The sequence below is a fragment of the Vicugna pacos genome, chromosome 20 (genome assembly GCF_048564905.1).
Source record: "Vicugna pacos chromosome 20, VicPac4, whole genome shotgun sequence".
Taxonomy (NCBI): domain Eukaryota; kingdom Metazoa; phylum Chordata; class Mammalia; order Artiodactyla; family Camelidae; genus Vicugna; species Vicugna pacos.
The window spans coordinates 43943928-43956563 of NC_133006.1; the positions used below are offsets into that span (position 1 = coordinate 43943928).

Sequence of the window (12636 nt, forward strand, 5' to 3'; positions counted from 1 at the left end):
AAAAAAAAAAAATATATATATATATATATATATATATATATATATATATAAATCACTCTATGAGTAGTTTTATCTATTGGTTAAATGTTGAAAAGACAATATTCTCAATATATTTCAGTTAATTAAAATAATTATTAAAATTAATTTTTTTCACTTTTTAAATTGGCCACTAGAAAATTTTAAATTGCACATACAGCTCACGTTGTATTTCTATGGGGCAACTGCTGGTCCACACCAACGGTTCTGTGAAAGACCTTCAGCACTGACCCCTCCCCGTGCCCCCTCAGCCAGGACAGTACCTGGCTCATAGTAGGTACACAATAAATACTTGCTGACTTTAACTCTGGATGCTTCTCCATATCTACATCAGAGATAGTGGCTGTATTTACAATACAAGATGGTTATGGTAACAATACCATTGAGAAATGTACTACTTTCTTTGAAAGGTAAAAATCATGCTATGAATATGGTTGCTTTTGCTGAAAAGCCTGAAATTCAGTTTGAACGCTCAGGCAATGATTTGTATTCCTAAACATGTTCTTTGAGTTATAATGGGAAGATACTACAAATTAAATGCTGAAAAGAGGTGGAGAGTGAACAGCTCAAGTGGAAAAACTTGTACAAAGAACCAAAGGAAAGCTGAGGTATGACCACAATTGATGGCAAGGCCCTCAAACTCGTGGAAGCCCCCTTTTTGTTCTGTTCTCATTTAAGAAGCAGGTCAGGGTACTGACGGATTCTAGTGCTAATGGGAACATAATGCAAGTATTTACCCAAAAGGGAGACGGTCTCCTTCCAAATCTGATCACGGCTCCCCACTCTTTCCCCTCAAAGCAGCCCCCGCACACAAGGAATACAATCCCTGCTGCCAGAAAACCTCAGCACGCAGGCCCAAATCACAGACCCGTCCCTTCACAAGCTGTCTCGGGACACAGCGAAATACAGTGGGCAGGTGAGGAGTCAAGCAGGCACACCGCTACCTCTGCTGCCTGGACCCTAACCCGCCGGCTGGAAGAACGACAACACTGCTGGCCCCAGCGCTGAGACAGATGAGGTTCACACCCACCCAACAGGAGGGCTGAACACGGGCGGAGGGGTGCGTGAGCGGCACACATGCGGGAAGAGAAACGGGAGGCCAGAAACTAATCTCTGATCCAAGACCACTGCAAAGACCTGTGTTAGAGGCACTGTCTTCACTGAGGGCTTTTTAAAGGAAGTTCTTTCTTCTCTTTAAACCAGCAATACCAGATCATTAAATCCTTAACCCTGTGTCTAACAGGAATACAGCCCAAGCAAGAGCTGGAATCTGGTACCTTCCGCTGACTCGAAAGGCACAGACCATCCCACCGCCTAGGAAGAAGGGTCGGGGGCACCGGAACGCAGAGGGCGGGGGCCCGGCAGAGCCAGAGGAACAGAGCGACCGGATTTTCTGGAAGGCAGAGTCCGCACAGCAGCCAGCCCACAGGTCGCCCCGCTGAGGACGCCCGGGAGCCGGGGAACATCAGCTCTGAACCTGCTCTCTCACCGCCCCCGCCCCCCGCCCCAGGTAATCGAAGCACCTCCGGACTTAGGCCTCAGTCAACTTTTCTGTCCACAAGAAAAAGTCATCTGCGCACACGGAAAAAAAATCTGGGAAGAGGAAATTACGGATGAGAAAACACTGAACTACTCCAGTTTAGTAATGACGTGGGTGGTGATGCTTCAAGAGCCGAATGTCGGGGTGAAGGGGAGGGGGGAGAGGGAGAAACCGCAACCTCCTGAGCTCAGCCCAAGTTGCGGCAGAACAAGCGCCGGCGCTTTAGAGGGGCCGGGCTCGTTCTCACCGCAGCGCGGCTCGCCCGGAAGCGGCGGGGCCCGGGGCCTGGGGACCCGGGCGCACGCGGCGCGCCCGCCCTGGCGCGAGGCCGGGGCGCGCAGACGGGGACGCCGCGCCAGCAAAGCGCAGCGCACGGAGGCTGAGGCCAGGCCCAGGGGCACGACTGAGACACGTTACCTTGTTCATCCCATTCCCCATGACGGCCGCGCGGCTCTAGCACCCGGGCGCGGCGGCGGGCGGACTGAGGGCATGTTGGGGCGGGCGGGGAACGGGCGGGGCGGGCGGGGCGGGCCGTCGGGCTGGCAGCATAAGCAGCAGCAACTGGGACGCCCAGGCCCTCTGTCTGCGCTGCTCCTGCCGCGTCCCCCGCCCCCTCCCGAACTTCCCAGCCCCGCAGAGGCACCGGCGCCCCTGCGGGAAGTGGTCTCGCGGTGCCCCTCCCGAGGGAGCCCGGGCGCCCGCCCCGCCGCGCCTGGGACTTGGGAGACACGGCCCCCGGGGCCGCGCCGGGGGCTCGGGGGATACGGCTCCTCGGCACCGGGCCCCAGAGCGCACGCGCGCACAGGCCCAGCCCCAGCGGCCCGCAGCCGCGGTGCGCGGTCGGAGACGGGCCGGGCGGGGCCAGGGGTCGCGCAGGCGCAGCCCCTGCCCAGTGGGGCGCGTCCGCTCCCCAGGGATGAGGGTCACCAAAACTCCCGCAGGCCTTTCCCCGGGGCGACTCAGGGGCCTTTTACCAGCAGTTGCCGCCCTGCCTTGACTGCCTGGGTGAATCAGGTGCTAATTGAGCCTTGGTCGTGGCGGCTTCCCTGCCTGGGTTTTCTGAGTGCGACCGATTTAGGCCCGGTGGGGGGATTCCTACGGCCCTGCCCCACCCACGAAGACCGAGAAGGCTCACCCCGTGGAGAAAGGTGGGCTCGGTGACTCATCTCTGGGATGACCTGACCCCCCTACCCTGGCGGAGCTGATGTCTGGGTCTCAGACCACATACCCTGGCTTGGGACGTCTAGTGTGTCCCCTCTTCACGTTGTAAGCTGGCTCTAGTAGGTGCATGGGTGTGTTGATATAACTGCTTCTGGAAAGCCCCTGTCCTTGCTAAGCAACAAAGTAACGTCTGCACTGTGATTCAGTGGAGTGGAATACTTTATAACCTACCAGAACTGTGTAAATATTCTGTCACCCTTTCTAAACTCCTAGCTTCTTCCCTGCGGACAGAATCCTTGAACTAGGGGTTTCTCTGTTTCTTTTTTATATTCTCAGCAATGCCCTGCACATAGTGGGCGCTTGATAACTATTTATTAAATAAACAAATGCATCATTCCAATACAGCTGGGCTCACCCCTGATGACTTCATTGTATCTGCTCCTCCTTCCTCCCAGAGTTACAGCCACACCCGCATTCTGTGTGTCCCTGGGACACGCCACCTTGGTCGCTTGATCACTTGATCACGCACTTGAGTCTTCGCATGGGCTGTGCTCTCTACCCAGCCAGCTCAATCCCAAGCTTTCACAAAACTGGCTCTTCTCTTTGAGGTCTCAGCCCACATACCACCTCCTCAAAGAGGCTTTTCCTGACCACCCAGTCTAAAGGAGATCCTCCAGGCACGATCGTATTACCCGCCCATTTTTTCTTCATAGCACTTGACTTGAATGGACATTATCATATTTATCAGCTTACTTTTTACTGTCTCACTGGAAAGCAACCTACAGGACCTTGTCTGTCTTATGCACTGCTACAGCCACATGGCCAAGGACAGTGCCTGGCACAAAATAGGTGTTCAGTAAATACTTGTTGAATAAATTAACGAATTCCAGAGGGCTGAGAAAACAGTAGTGAGGTTCTGAGGAATACTGATATTTTGAAAAGAACTTGCAGACTCCTTCTGTTCCTTCCAACCACCTTCACGTCCTCTTTTCCCTCCTGCTTCCCAGTCCCCTGGACCAACCAACTCCTCCTCCTCTGCTCCGCACTGTCATCACCTTTACTGCCTTCCTGCTTATGACACAGCATGGTTAGTGGACTGCCTGGGGACTCCCAAGACCAACCTCTGTCTCTAAGTCTCAGAGTGACACTGGGCAAGAAGACCAACATTTCTGAACCACTCTTCTCCTCCTTGAAATGAGATCGTGGACTGTTCATCTTCGAAGCTCCTGTCCCACCATCAGTGAGTGACTTTTATTTCCCTGCTCTCCTTGTGCTGTTGTTGCTTCCAGGAGTCAGACGAACTGTGGAAAAGTGACCAACTCGTAAGTTAGTATTTGCCCATGCATGACGGATACATACTCAGTTTTTCTGCTGCCATCCATTTGGAACATTTCCTTTCTTTTATTTGTTTCTTATAAACTTAATTTTCTAGCTGAGATCATCTGCTTAACAATCTCTCCTGAACTCAGACCAGCCACAGCTGTCTCCTGAGTCAAGATCGGCACTGTGGCCTACACACAGTAAGGCCTACGAGAACCACGTGCCCAGAGCTCATTTCAAATTCCGCTTGTTGGTTAAATGAGAAAAGGTGAGACTATTAGCACCAGAAGTCGGAAGAGTCAGATATAAATTTTTTTCGTGTGTGTGCACGCGCACCAGGGAAACTCCCCTTGAGACGCTCTATCTTCCTCCCCTCCTCCCACCCCGTCCTTGAACCTAACCGCACCTCTCTGCATCATGACACAAAAATTACGTCTGTCGTGTCTTGCCTTCTATGACTAAAGGAAAGGGAAAGAGGAAGCCTGGCCCATTTGGACGGGTCCTGGTTTTCTCTTTTCACGTCCACAGCACCACCTCAGGGGTGTTTCCGGTTCTGCTCATGCTGGACAGGGGCCTGCTCGCTCCCAAGCTCCTTCCGGTCTTCCTTCTTTTTGCTTTAAAGCTCCTGATTACGGGGAGAAGGGGAGGAAGAAGACGCCTGGACAAGGCTGGCGTGTTTCCCTTGTGTTCCCTCTTACTCGCAGAATTGCTGAGCATCACAAGCTGGTGGGATTTCACTCCGTGTGAGATCTTTACTCCCAAGACTTTCCTTCCTGCTGTTTTCCCGTTTCTCAGCACGGCCAACACCACAAAATCTGGCAGCAGCTGCCAAACAAAGCTTTCATATGTGCGGGGTGAGGCACGGTCACTAGCCACGTGGGCCAGCTGGGACCCCGCACGTGTGGTTGAGGGTGGCCAGTTAGTGCTGTGCTTGACGAGTGGTAACTGTGACCTTTAGGGTGGGCGTGTGTGAAAGCCCACGAGAAGTGCCGCCATTTGAGCCGGTGAAGTCATTGGGGGTGTCACCGACAATTCAGGGAACTGAGAGAAACCTCGGCCCAAGTGGGATTAGTTAAGTGATCTTCCTCGACCTTTTGAACATACTGTCATCCAGAGTGTCTCAGCTTCAGAACTGCTGACGCCTGGGACTAGATTCATCTGTCTGTCTACTAAGCTGCGAGGCCTTCCTGCGCGTTGCAGGGTGTTTGCAGTGTCCCGGCTCCCACTGCTCCACGCCGGTGGCACCCCTCAGTCATGACAATCACAGATGCCTCCAGCCTTCAGACAGCGAGTAAGTGCACCTCTTGCCGCTGTCATTTGGGCAGTGGGGCCGCAGGGATGAGATCTTTTAGGGTGTCACTCTCTGCCTCTGCCTCTCTCACTGATACCAGTTAAAGCCACACAAATACGTGGTGCTGGCCTCCGCAGAATTCCCAGGCCACACTGTCCCGTGGCAACAAACAAAGAACACGAGGCCCAGATGAAGAGCTAATCTAGCCAAAGCGTGACTGAAAGAAAAAGAGAGCTAGAAACTAACGAATTGTGAAAAGAAGAAAAATGGTGGCGTCTGTAACTACTGAAGCAAGAGCACAAGACGTTTTCTCTGCTTCTCCAGAACTGTCCAGAAGGAGAGTGGGGTCCCGCTGACTGCCTGCGGCCTGACCATGAGGATGTGCCCTTCAGTGACATCAGCCTTTGAAAGGCCACCGATTTCCAGCTCTCCAAGCAGTCTTCTGATTTTGAACTTGGTTTCCTCCTTCCACTTAAGAGGTTTGGGGAACTCAGGTCTCAGAGCACAGGCATCCAGAGAGTGTGCGTCAGGGGAGCAGCAAGAAGAGTGAATACCTAGGTTGGTGAGCAGGGCCGAGAGACGTGGTGGAGTCAGCACGCTGTGTTGACATGTGGAGTTCCCAGAGGGGCTGGCAGAGGCAAGGCCCGTTGTGGAGGACGAGCTCCCAGGCAGATTACAGCGCAGAGTGTCAGGCAGAGGGGGCAAAAGATAGAGCCCTGGTTCCTAAAGTTTGGGGGAAGGTGACACTGTTGTCAGCCTACAGGTCCTAACACGTATGCCTGTATACTGTAGGTGCTCCTAGTTTCCAAAATTGTGAGCTTCCTGAGGGCAAGGACAAGTTGTAGTCAGTATTAGCACCCAGCACCTACAATAGTTCCTCCTTTGTGGGGAAACATTCAGATGTTTGTTGACGGAGGAGAGAAAACACAACTGGGAGATTGTTGCCCTTAACCAGATGTGAGGGTTACAAATAATTCATCCTTTTAGATGCCAGACACTCTGCCAATGCTGCATCTGCCTAGCCCACCTTTTCCAGAGCAAGGCAGTTTCCACGTGGGATGGCTGTGATCCGGGAATGAGCAAAGTCCTACTGCGCTCTGGTGAGAGAGAGAGAGAGAGAGAGAGACAGAGCCAGGGAGACGGAGACACTCAGGCCGACAGAGGCTGCACACAGCGCTCCGTGCACGGCCGCCCTCTTCCTCCGGACGTGCAGCTGGCGGTGTGGTGGGCAGAGCCCCACACTTTCTGTACTTGACATCATGTTGTCCCTTGAGCTTTGGCTGGGAAACCATTCTTGGTTTATGAACACTATCTTGCAGGTTGGCTGAAACGGTTTGGCTCCACCTGTGACGTCTCTGCCAAGGAAGGTCCACTTGAGACAACAGACAGGCCCTTTGAAATGTCTCGTGGTAGATGACCCCAGCCCCAAACAGCTGACGAGATCGGTGTATTTGGGTAGAATAACTGTCTTTCTCTGTGTTTAACAGGACTAGTGTAAGAGGCAACGTGGCCGTGACCTCCTCCCTGACTTGCCCGGGCTCAGAGGGGCACACCCTGTGCGTCACTGTGCTCACGGGCTCCAGGTCTCTGCACACCTGTGCAGAGAGGCCACACGGCCTGCACTCTGCTGGAGAGTGGGGCCTGAGTGTCCCCGGCCGAGGGTCCCCTCCGCCTGCACGCCACCTGCCCTCTTGGAGGTGCACTTCTGCTTCTTCGAGGCCTTTGGGGGTTGGGGGCAGCCCCGGAGTGCAGACATAAGAGAAGGCGGCAAGGGTCCAGCTCCGAGGAGCAGCCGGGCAAGGGTGGCCTCCTCAGAGAACCGACCCTCACCTGCCGAATGGCACTTGAGGGTTCTTCGCGGCTGAAGAGCTTCACGTTGGCTAGTTTTGTTTGTTTGCTTTTCTCCCCCTTTTACATGAAACAGAAATTGAAGTAGCTTTAAAGACATTAAAACGTGTCTGGGTAGGGGGCTGGAGGAAGAAGGGGGTTTCCTCAGAGAATGGAATGTCCCAAGAGAAATTTCACTGATGAGGGGAAGTCCGTCCCATGTGACAGAACGGTGTCATTGCTCACCCCTCTGTTGGGCAGTCTGTTAGTACTTATCATCAGTTTGATTGGTCAGTCACCAGTAAAGCCCTGTGAATTATGCAGAGACAACTGTACACACACTGCTGCTCAGGCCAGGCAGCAGGGCAGGGTCGCCTTCTCTCTGCTCCACGGCCGGGTGTTCGTGTCTCTGCCCTGAGCACTGCTCAGTCTGCGGGGACACCTGCCTCTGCCCAGACAAGGCGGCTTCCCCCAGAGCTGCGTGTTTTACTCAGAGACCAGCACCTTCCCAGTGCTAGTTGGCCTGGACTTTTTATCATCTCTGTCAGGCCCACGTGCCCTTTCCACGCGGGGCTTCAGCCTCCGATCTGCACAGGCAGCGACTGGCCCAGGAGCGACCGCTGCAAAGAGGAGCGACCACCTCAGCACAGGTGTGTCGTTCTCAGGCACTTTGGGTGCATTCCTCCTTCTCCTCGCAGACACCAGGAACCCCTGGGAGGGGACGGGGACGGCAGAGGCAGCGCCCGCCCTGCCTCGTCGGTGCACAGCTTCCACGCGGTACAGACTAGAACGGTGTCTCGGTCTGAACACAGTTGTGCGCAGCTTCACAGTGCCGTCAGTTTCTCCTCCATCTGCTCCGGAGCACAAGGGGGTGCTTGCTCTGCCCCTGGAGCTTGCAGGGCCCACGATGGTCTGGCGGAAGATGCAGTTTGTCTTGAAGGTGGTGTGAGATCGCTGTCTCTGTACACAGTACACTGTGACTTTAAAGTGGCAGTTGCCCCTCCTGCTGGCCCAGGGTTTGTGCAGTGATGGTTAAAGAGAGACTGAGCTAACTGGGATACAAGACCGCGCGATACGTGGCCGTCTTTCCTCACTGCCATGCTTTGTATATGTAGAATTTATGTAAAATTTGTATAATTTTTGAAGTATAGTCATTTACAATATTGTAAATAGGTATTTATTCAGATATATAGTTTTCAGATTATTTTCTATTATTGATCATTACAAAGTATTGAATATAATAAAAATGTACAGCTTAGGGTTTTGCTTTAAAAAAACTAACTGTTTTTATTGCAGTCATAACAACCAAGCACATGGGGCAGGAAGCTCTCTGCTTTGTGGTCATTTTGTTCAAGTCACGGTGTAAAGGTGTGTGTGTGGTTTTTCCCATGAGTGATAGCAGCTCTCGAACTTCAGAGTCAGTGTAAGTGTTGGTTACGTACCTGACTTGTGGGGGGTGCACAGGTGAGGGTGTCTCAGCTGCGGAGACAGAGCTACCTTCAAACAGACCGTGCTCTCTTCTAGTTACTCAGTGTGAGGTTCACAGAGCTAAGACAGGAACCCCTTAGCCTTCTCTACCTGTGTCCTAAAGAAATACGCGGCTTTAGTTTGCATCAATCATTTTCTGGTTTTTAATTTTATAAAATCTCTTATTTCTAAAATGTTTAGTCTTCACATTGAAAGGGGGACAATCTGGTCCTTTCACTCAGTATAAAGCTTCTATCACGAGGTGACCATCTCATCCAGCTTTGCCCAGGGTTTCCCTTGTTTTAGAACTGGAAGTCCTGTGTCCCAGGAAGCCCTTTAGTCCTTGGCAGTTCAGGACAGCCGGCCACCCAGCACCGCGATGCTCCGGGACGGCCGGCTGCCCTGCACCGCGATGTTCCATACACTGCGATGTTCCAGGACAACTGGCTACCCTACACTATGATGTATTTTGGGGAAATATACAGCAGCTTTAAATGAGGAAATATACTTAACTCTTATGTAAGCACCTTCCTCTTTATTTACAAATAGTTCCAGGTGTAAAATGTTGAAAAGGAGTAGCTGTCTCCCACGACTGGGCCGAGCCAGGCAGGTTTTAGCTGCTTCTGCACAGGCAGGAACTGGCCTGTCCTGAAGGGCTGTGGCGGGCGACTGACACTTTCCAGGAGGGAAGTACTGGCCAGAGGAAAGTCAATGTCAGTTTTTCTCCCTGACGGAAAGTACATGCTGACCTTCCCCAAAGCAGGCCAATAGCTGTGTTAGGTTCCACCTGAACATTTCCCCCCAAACCTATCCCAGGGTAACCATGCAAGCCTAGTAAACTTTCCTTACAATATCAAATGTAAGCGATCACAGCGCTTGAATGGGTACTTATTTGGAAGGAAATGGATAGTCTCCTAAAGTGGCTAGATGTTCATAAAGTGGAGGGTTTGGGTAAAGACACTAATTCATCATCCTCCTTCTCCTTTTAAATCCCAACACCACCTGCTATTCCTCACCCTGGTTGCTGCTCCCCAGGTGTCTAGGTCTTGGAGGTCCTTGTGCATCCACATTTCTAAGCATTGAGGTGCCTTTTTTATTCATTCAACCAACACTTATTGAAAACCTGTTATGTTCTAGACATCATGCCAGAAGCCAAGGATATAGAAATAAAAACAAAACTGCCACCACACTTGACTCTCATTTATTTATAAGTTCATTGGAAAGAGGGACTTATGTGTAAATAATTTCCGTGTAGCACGGTATACTCTGCTTGTGAAACTGGTTTTCTGGAGCTTAGAGGAGGTCAGATGCCTTTTCTTCCTCTTGAAAATAGGCATCTTGCCCTTTCCTTACATCTCTGCACTTCCGGTGTGCAAGTTTGTCTCAAACATGCACTCTCGTGTGTGCTTCAAGCACAATTCTGGTTATTCAGGGCCAGGGATATAAGATCCGCCTGTCTGGTTGCCATATTCAGGAACTCTTGGTTCGTAAAATGTCATTTTCAGAACTGTCATGCAGAGAATGAGGCGTGAGCCCGACGCCAGACACACGACAGCCCTGGCAGTGCCAGCGTGTGCTGCTGCTCACACACCAACAGCGCCTGCAGTGGCTTCCGAGCCTCACTGTCCCCGCCCCCTCTCCGCGCCGTTTAGAAGGTTCTCAGGAGTACCATTCTTAAGAGAAGACTCTGGATTTTGGCGAAGCCACAAATATGTAAAAGCAGTACAAACACACACAAAGGTTTGGGGAACATTCAGCCTTGTGGAGGGAAAATTTTTCTCTTGTATTTCTTGAAGGAAACCTGGCTTCAAGGGACAGATGGTTGGTGATGAGCTTAATCAGCGAATCACATTTGGCATGCATTGGAGAAAACTGAATCGCAGAACCTGAAGGGCGTTTGAAGATCCTCAAATTCTAGTCCAAGCTACTGGGCAACTGAGGCACCAAAACATTAAGTGGTTTTGTAGGGCCATGGAAATATGCATATCAGAAAACACCTGCTGCTCCAGGTTTTCCCTCATCCCCCAGTCTGCCCATCCTCTGGGACCCACCCACCTTCCCCTAACCAGCCACCAGAAGGTCACCCCAGCACAGCTCAGAGCCTCAGGACTCCCCACTCCAAGCTTACTTTCTGTGGGCGGGGCAGCACCACTGCATAGTGGTGACTTGGACATCCACCCGGAGAAGGCTGGGTAAGATTCCAGCCGAAGGCACGGCGGGCGACAGCTGCTTTGGGTAGAGGAGGTGTGTGACCAGCAGAGGTTTGTTCTGGGCTGCAGAGTGGATGGTGGCCGTGGGCAGAGTGGCAGCGTGAGGAAGTGAAGTTGGGTCAAGGTGAAGTGTGGGTGCCTTGAACACCATGTCTCTGGGAATCGTTTATTGGGAGGGTTAGCCTGTCAGTAGTACGACCGTGGAAGAGGTAGGGAACAGGGAGGTGGATCCACTCGGAAGCTATTTGCATCATATAGAGATGACGTACTGGGTTCTAAAGAAATGCCTAGAAAGAGGGTGATGGGGAAACGGGGGCAGGGAGCGTCAGGCAAGGGTTAAACTGTGCAACAGCGCCTACTGTGTAGGCCCTAAAGACACAAAAATTAAAAGGGTTAGGGCTAGGGAACGGGGGTAGGGTCAACTTAAAAACGTATTTATATGCCATGCCAGGATGTTGAGACTCCTTCTCAGAGAACCTGGGGACCCCTCACAGGATCTGGACTTTAGAGTGAGCATCTTGAGGGCTTTTTGGAGGATGTCATATTTTAGTGAAAGAGACTGAAGGTGGGGAGATCGGTTAGAAGGCCACTGACAGGTGGAAACAATGAGAGCCTTAAATTAAGGTTGGCAGCAGGGGTCTAGAGAAAGGGGCTGGTTGGGGAAAGGGGGAGAGGGGGAATTCGCAGGACTGGAGTCCAGCTGGATGCCAGGCACTAGAAGGAGGGGAGAGCAGAGAGCGACCGCAGTCTCCAGCTTGGGTGCTGCGGGGACGGTGGCGCCGGCCACGGGCCTGGGAGCACAGGAGGAGGGACACGCTTGCGGGGGAGCGGTGGCTGCCGTCTGGGCGTGCCCGGTGTCGGATGCCTCTGGACTGTGCAGGCAGGAGACACAGAGCCCCACTGCCGGAAAATGCAGAAACCCTGTGGCGACTTAGATGTTGTCGTACCTTAGAGCAAAAGCCACAATGTTTTCATTGCTCTAAAATAATTACTTTTCCTACCTGTGCTATGAGAGATAAGAAGCAGATACCACAATAATTAGGTCATAGTTATAAGCATGTTACTTCAGTAGTTTTAAAGCAAACAATTATGGAGCTGTAATTTTACATAAAGTACTGAAATAGGTACTGAGAGATGGGAAGGTAATAGTGAAAGGTGGAAAAACAGAGTCTTCTAGGAAGAGCTGTTGGAGTTACAAAATGAAACAAAAGAGTGAGCCCAAAAGAACGGAAGTGCTGAGTGTGGAATAAATGTGGATGTGGTATCGCTCAAGTTTTCCCACTGAACACTAGCAAGCTGAGCTGCTCATAGACCACTTTCCAGCTGTATTCTCAGCAGCAGAAAAAAATACCAGGCAGGAAGGCCAGATACAGGCAGCAGCCCTAAAGCCTCTGCTGGTGCAGGTTAGACGTGCCACGCAGCAGGGCTCCTCCCAGCGTGTCGTTTCAAATTAGTCACCTCAAACAGGCAGCAAATAATGAGGACGTGGACTAAGCAATACTGGAACTTGCAAAGATAACAAAAATACCTGCGTAACCTGAGTGAGAGAATCCACAGGTGATTTTGTGAGATCATGATTTGAAATTATTCCATTGTTCACCTCACTGTCAGTGGTTTGGAAGTTCTGACTACCATCTGCAGACATCCCTTAGGAGCTAAGTGGTTAAAATAAAAAACCGCCTCCCTGGAAAATGGCTCTCAGTCCTCCCAGAAGCCCCTTGCAAAGACATCTGTGTGGTTATACTGTTGGCTCAACAGTGTCCCTAAAACATATTTGGATGATA

General features: G+C 51.7%; 1 protein-coding gene across 6 annotated transcripts in view; it reads right to left on the minus strand.

Moving 5' to 3' along the window:
* Positions 1-2087, minus strand: part of DUSP22 (dual specificity phosphatase 22) — a 52566-nt gene extending 50479 nt beyond the window's left edge. For 4 of the 6 annotated variants that reach the window (XM_072945800.1, XM_072945805.1, XM_072945799.1 and 1 more), the window contains exon 1: positions 1994-2087. In XM_072945800.1, coding sequence (XP_072801901.1) covers positions 1994-2014 — 21 coding nt within the window. In that variant the 5' untranslated portion in view covers positions 2015-2087. The remainder of the gene's footprint in view (positions 1-1993) is intronic. The other 2 variants (XM_072945803.1, XM_072945802.1) reach the window with 2 other exon arrangements.
* Positions 2088-12636: the final 10549 nt, after the last annotated feature.